Raw genomic sequence first — 6436 nt, forward strand, 5'->3', positions numbered from 1 at the left:
AAAGTAGGGTCTTTATTCCCCGTTTTCACAATCATCAACAACCATCTAATCTCTTCTCTCTCTATAAGTTAGAAGCTTATTCTTTCTTTCTTTCTCTTAACTTTCTAGCCTAGCCTTTTTACAAATACAATAACGCATTCACAAGTTCTAGACACACCTAACTAAGCTCGAAGTTGCTTTCACCCTAGACGTGAAAGGTTGATAATTTCTGAGGGTTTGGTCCCAAATCCCTATTTCAATTATTTAAATTAATTGTTTGATTTAATATTTTCCTTGAAGTTACTAACGTGTGTATTGTTTTGATAGAAAGATATACGAGGCAACAAAGTAAGTTGTTTTATTGTTATACATCTATAGAAAGCATGCGTAAATTATTTTAGTTCCTAGTATCATGTTAGGATGTCTTTTATTGCTTTCTAGTATCATGCTTAGGTTGCTTCCTATTTCTTCTATCATATTAGTATCATGTTAGGGTTAAAGCTTTAATCTTTATTGTTTAGTGACATGCTAGGATTTGTTATTAATCTTGTTAGTATCATGTCTAGGATCTTGCTAATATTATTATGCTTTGATGAGATTGATTATGATGATGATGATTTGTTGTGTCAATATTTATATGTTGCTTGCTATATATTGTTGTTATTGCTTGATCACGCCCTCTCTTGCAGGTTTAAAGAGAATTTGTACCTGAAATCACGCTTAATAAGATAATTAATAATTTTATTTAGGCTAATGTGATTTTAATTCAAGTGATCGCCAATAATAGATTTGTTTGTGCATTAATATTCAACTAACGTAGATTAAACAGGTTTAGGATTAATATAATGATTGTATGTTAGTCAGAAAGCACACATGAATATGAGAAGAATAAAGTAGAGGCCTATTTAGGGCAGGTTCAATCTGTTTTAGGTTGGATTTGTACCTTCATCCCCGAATATCTAGTCATGGTTCCAGACCACTATGGAGTTAGCGATCTCATGGATCGTAAAGGGGTGTAACCTTTACCCTGTGAACGGTTTATAAGTTTCTAAAATTTGTTGGTGACTGTTTTGCTCTAGCTTTCTTCCTACACTCTCTTTTATTCTTTGTTTTGTTAATATTCTAACTAATGATCTCCACCAAACTCCTTACTTTCTTCTATCCTCAAACTTATACTCCACTACCTAATACTTTGATAAATTTAACTAACATTCTTAAAATTTCACAAAATCAAAACGTTTAATTATTTAAACTGGAGAGAGTAATACTTAATGGCGAATTGGCAATGTTGAGGGAGGCTTATATGCACGCCACGTAGTCACCACAAGACGGTAATCTCTATCCATTATTACAAATTTAAATTAATTATAATTGTTTACAAGAACAAGTTTCCCTGTCCAGAATTAAATATTTGAGTCTAATTCAAAATAAATAAATAAATAATAAACATTTGAATATTAAAAATTAAAAATAAATAATGATAAAAAAAGACTCCAGAAATTATAATAGTTTGCTTCTGTAAAAGTTAAACCGTCCTCTTTCTAGGCCCTATCGCCAGAACATCATACATAATCATATTTTTATTCTTCATATAATCCAAAAACTCAGATTTCTCTTTGATTTCTTCTTCAATTCCATTTTAATTTTCTTTCTTCTTTCTTACAGTACTTACTCTCGAATCCATTGTAAGTTTCCATTTATTTTATCATTTTCTGACTTTTTTTTTGTTCTTTGATCTTTGTTTGATTAACTAGCTTATCTAAATTTCTTTTAGGTTTTGAGTTAATTTTGCTGTTTTTTCTGTTGATTTTTGATTACTTGTTCTTATTTATGGATTTTGTTCTTGTTATTCATTATTAATTTTCATTAAATGGTTAATTTCTTTCTTAATTTACTCTTTGGATTGATTTTTAGTTGCTGGTATATAAAGATTAGCTTGCTTTCTTGAAATTTTTGCTCAAATGATGTTGCCTATTTCGCCGCATTTTTGGTTAGGGTTTAAGTTAATATGCAATGATTTAAACAAGGTTTTACATTTGTGTTCGAGTTTGTCTTCTATACATGTTGATTTCCATGTTGGTGAGCTTTCATAGTTTCCTAACCATTCATATGCAAGAACATTTAGTCTACTTATATCGTTGCAATTACCGAGTTAAGTCACCTTAATTGTGGTTAAAATGAGAAAACCTAGTCGGAGAAGGCCGTATCTTGACTGACCCACTTATGATGTATATTTGATGATTTTGACAAGTTGTGAGCATATGAATGTAGCAGAATTTACAAGTTGAAGAGAATACGAATGTACGAGTCTAGTTACCCTTTTCGTGGCAAATATCTTTTATTTTTCTAGCTTAAGTGCTTAATTAGTCCACTATTCGAATGTAGGCAATATTACATAATTTCCTTATTGTTTTCTTCTAAGATTGATTGGAATCTCTAGAGTTTGGACTTTGAGTGCCTCAGTATATACTCTATAAAAGTGTGTATATTGAATTATTTTCACTTTCTCCATCTACCCTATAAGGCTATAATGCTATGACAGAATTTAGTTTCTCCGTGTCTGCTATTTATTCTTTGCTAAATTTCCCCATATGCTAATTGTATCCAATTTTGTGTTTACATCTGCAGTTTTTGTGAGTTGTAAACAATTTTTATATGAGAGATTCAAGAGCTGTTGCATTATAGACAGTCTCATTTTTTAGCGTGGAGATTCATGATGTATTTGCATGCTATGCTAATGTAGTTTGTTCTAACTTCTTGACAATTGACCAGCATTAGTTTGCATCTGTTTAGTTTGTTCTGCTTCTGCTTGTTAGACATAAATAGTACGTATTCTATGGGATTGAATGGTTTTATTTAGTGTTTTTTGTTTCTGTAACTAGTCATAAAGCTAAGGGGCTCTATGGAGTTGGTTTCTTTTCCCTATCTCGAGACCCAATTAAGGATTAGTAAAAGTACAAGTGATTTATTTTCATAGTCATATCACTCTTAGAAGTAACAAATATCATTGCTGTTTTCTTTCCTGCAATTGAACCAAATCTTGCATATTGTTAATGATTCCTTCCTTGTATGATTTCTTTTCTTTCTGCTTCCAACTATTGAGCTAAACCTACTCTTACAGAGACTTCTTTGCTAGTGAGAAAAGAGAAAGGATGAGTGGGAGCGAGCCAACTCGAGTGTTGATAGGGGTGAACCAATCCAGCATTAAAGGCTATCCTCATGCCTCCATTAGCTCCAAAGGTGCTTTTGAATGGACTCTCCAAAAGATCGTGCGAGACAATATTCCTGGCTTCAAGCTCCTCTTTCTCCATGTGCAAGTTCCCGATGAAGATGGTACTCTCTTTCTCTCATACTCCTTAATATTTGTTTCTTATTGTATCTGATTACTGATTTATCTAATTAAGATGTTTTAAAGGTGTTGTAGACTTGTAATTGCGCATTTTAGGGGTAAATTTTATGTATTTATTTATACTTTTGTTCTTCTGGCTATAAGTTTTGCTCTCTCCTTTTGTTTTATTTTTGGTCATTTTGTATATGACCTACGTTACAAGTCATATACTGACCTATGTTTTAGCTTAAGGCTGCCTATGTTTGAAGCATTTAATGATATTCTTGCAGTTCTATACTTCTATCTGTATTGTTTGGATTATTTATTGCAACTCTGAATCATTGCAATTATTCTATCTTTTCCAAAGTATTTGGCACTATAATGCATATGGATCAGGATTTTAAAGTTACTATTGAAGTGATATAGAAAATTGTATTTTGCAAAGTGATGTGTAGTACTATTATATTGTCTTTTTAAAATGACCCGTATCATCAAAAGATTCGGTCAAATTATCATATATACATTGGGACATAAGAAATATTTTGACAATTTACAAATATGCTTTGTCATGAACGTGTGCTTTCTTTTTTCTTCTATCATGCACAACTCATGAAATTATATTGTAAGCTTTCCTATTAATCATCCCCTCTGCACAGTATATTATCTGCACCACCTAATTTATGATGTCCAAAGGACACACATCACCTCTTCCTTATTTATTCTGATTTTGGCATGAAATTTTTATCATCACACGAAGGGGGGTGGTGACTTTGGGATGTTTTGCTCATGCCTTTTCTTTTGAAACCACATTCATTATGAAAACAAGTGACACCATTGAGAGAGTATCAGCAAATAGTAATCTATATGCATGCATAGTTGTTTAACCTAATCTATTCCCTAATGTCTTTGCAAAGGTATTTTTTTAAATTTTTTTATTTGTTCTTTCTGCTTGGTATAAATATATAGGTTGCTTGTTCATCTTCTTTAGATATTTTACTACCTATGATGAATTTTGAAGGAATATCCCATAATTCTTTTGACATTTTGTTCTTTTTAGGATTTGATGATATGGATAGCATATTTGCATCACCTGATGATTTCAAAAGCATGAAAGCCAAAGAAAAGAATAAAGGACTTCATCTCTTGGAGTACTTTGTTCAAAGATGTCATGAAATAGGGGTAAAGTGAAATCTTTTCAACCTCTGAACTCATCATCCTTACATGATTTTTTTGGTTTCTTTTGAGTAGGCTTGCTGATATTTGGGCAATTCTTTTGGTTTATCATTCTTTTAATATATGCTTTTGTTGGCTTTCAAATGATTCTTGCAGATTGCTTGTGAAGCTTGGATTCGGAAGGGTGATCCACAAGAAACTGTTTGCCATGAGGTGAAGCGGGTTCAGCCTGATTTCCTTGTTGTGGGATGCAGGGGACTTGGACCTTTCCAGAGGTATGCTAGGCTCTCTGGGGTTCTTTTTTTTGTTGATTTTCTCCTTCATTCTAATATTAGTGTAGATTTGCTTTGCAGTCAAGGGAAGAAATATTCACTACTCTACATCTGAAATTTTCAATGCTTTTATAATTTTTTTTTTTTTTAGGTCATAAGTATTGGCCCCTTCACACCAAACTGAGCCATCATTTGCAGAAAACTGCCATCTTTTCAAGCCTTGATCCCTAGATGCACCGCATTCATTTACTGAGTGCTACTAGCCACTGACTGTTTAACTAGAACATCAAGTAGGTGGGGTTATCTGGATTGTACCTCCTCTCACTTCTTTAGATCATTTACACCATGAGTTTGGAATTTAAGGAAGTTATTATTATTAACCTTAAGTTTACAGGCCAAATTCAACTAATTTTTAGTTTAGCTCTTTTACTAGTATTGAGTATCTGAATTCGAACTTGATATTCTTACAAAATGAGTTAACTCCAGTCAACCTTTTAGATAATCTGATTTTGCAGCGCCTTTATTATTAGCTACCCAGTGCTACATGGACCAAAATATCTTCCCTATTAGTCTTTAATCAAAGTAAAATCATCTCCACTCCAAAATTATTTTGTTCAATCTGGCCTTTGTACTGTAGGAAGAGCACAGACATGATTTGGCAGTTGCTTCAGATTGTCTGGCTAATGCTTTGTTGTTTTGTTTTTTTTTCCCTTTCCGTACTTGTGCTTGGTGGACCTAGTTGGGTGACATGATGAGGGGTTGGATTTCTTGACTGAATTACTGGACCAAGAATTAGAGGGAGAGAAGCTTATCTTGGGTTGGGGGCTATTTTTTTTTTTTTTGGACTATTAACTCTTTTTTGGTTCTATCAAATTAATTTGCAACGTAGTTCGTAGTACAAATTTCCCGCTTTCAAACAGTGATAGATATTTTGGAATGGAGACATGGAGTAGTCATTAAAATTCATAATCTGTTGTAGTTTGGGCTAATCAAATTCCAGATATAGTTTTTCTTAATTTGTATCTACTTTGAAAGTATAAAGACGTGGTTTTGACTGTTTTCTATGCAGGGTATTTGTGGGTACTGTCAGTGAGTTTTGTGTCAAGCATGCTGATTGCCCTGTCATTACAATCAAACGGAGTGCAGAGGAGACTCCTCAAGACCCTGTAGATGACTAAATGATGGTGTCGTGGCCTGAACTATCGTGTTTTGTACATAGACCTGATTTTAAGATTGTGAACGTCGTGTAAATTTGAATTCGAGTGAAAATTGGGGGGTTTAAGACTTGTTTTTTTTATGACAATGAATTGAATATGATGCGTTGTGCCATTGTGGTGATCTCTTGTCGAGTTCGCTTTAAGGTCTTTATACTGTACAATATTTGAAATATACCTTCTATATTGAATACTGTATGATTGTATTGCAGGGCCTAATAACTTTAGGCTTATTAGTCTTTGGACGTGTAAGGCAAAATATAGCTGTGAAGGTAGCTGTTAGCTGTGTAGGTAGTTTTTAGCTGTTAACAAACTGTTAGCTCTGAAGATAGATAATTTAGGTATAAGTTTTCGGTAAAGTAGTGGTTGGCTAGCTGTTACATTTAAAAATCAATATTTTATATTTAATACTATAGATTAAATTCTCAACAGCTACCTCAAAACCTCCCTTTAATTTCAAAAGTTAATAT

The 6436-nt window shown here is 32.9% G+C and overlaps 1 protein-coding gene across 2 annotated transcripts; it reads left to right on the top strand.

The window, feature by feature from the left end:
- The first annotated feature begins 1477 nt into the window (after window positions 1–1477).
- Window positions 1478–6172, top strand: LOC145576675 (universal stress protein A-like protein). Of its 2 annotated transcripts, none has more exons than XM_081634394.1 (5): window positions 1478–1664; window positions 3116–3312; window positions 4365–4486; window positions 4637–4755; window positions 5822–6172. In XM_081634394.1, the coding sequence occupies exons 2-5, from the start codon at window positions 3132–3134 to the stop codon at window positions 5928–5930; spliced, it is 531 nt and encodes a 176-aa protein (XP_081490520.1). In that variant the 5' UTR covers window positions 1478–1664; window positions 3116–3131; the 3' UTR covers window positions 5931–6172. The 2 variants fall into 2 exon arrangements, with proteins under 2 accessions (XP_081490520.1, XP_081490519.1); XM_081634393.1 differs by having other exon boundaries at window positions 1480–1664; window positions 3101–3312.
- The last annotated feature ends 264 nt before the right edge of the window (window positions 6173–6436 follow it).

This window comes from Chenopodium album, chromosome 13 (assembly GCF_948465745.1).
Source record: "Chenopodium album chromosome 13, dcCheAlbu1.1, whole genome shotgun sequence".
Lineage (NCBI taxonomy): Eukaryota > Viridiplantae > Streptophyta > Magnoliopsida > Caryophyllales > Amaranthaceae > Chenopodium > Chenopodium album.

Bases quoted from the DNA above. Each gene is read 5' to 3' on its own strand.
- LOC145576675 (XM_081634394.1), top strand. From the start codon at position 3,132: ATGAGTGGGAGCGAGCCAACTCGAGTGTTGATAGGGGTGAACCAATCC. The intron at 4,487-4,636 runs GTAAAGTGAAAT...TGATTCTTGCAG, and splicing joins AAAGATGTCATGAAATAGGG to ATTGCTTGTGAAGCTTGGAT. The intron at 4,756-5,821 runs GTATGCTAGGCT...TTTTCTATGCAG, and splicing joins GGACTTGGACCTTTCCAGAG to GGTATTTGTGGGTACTGTCA.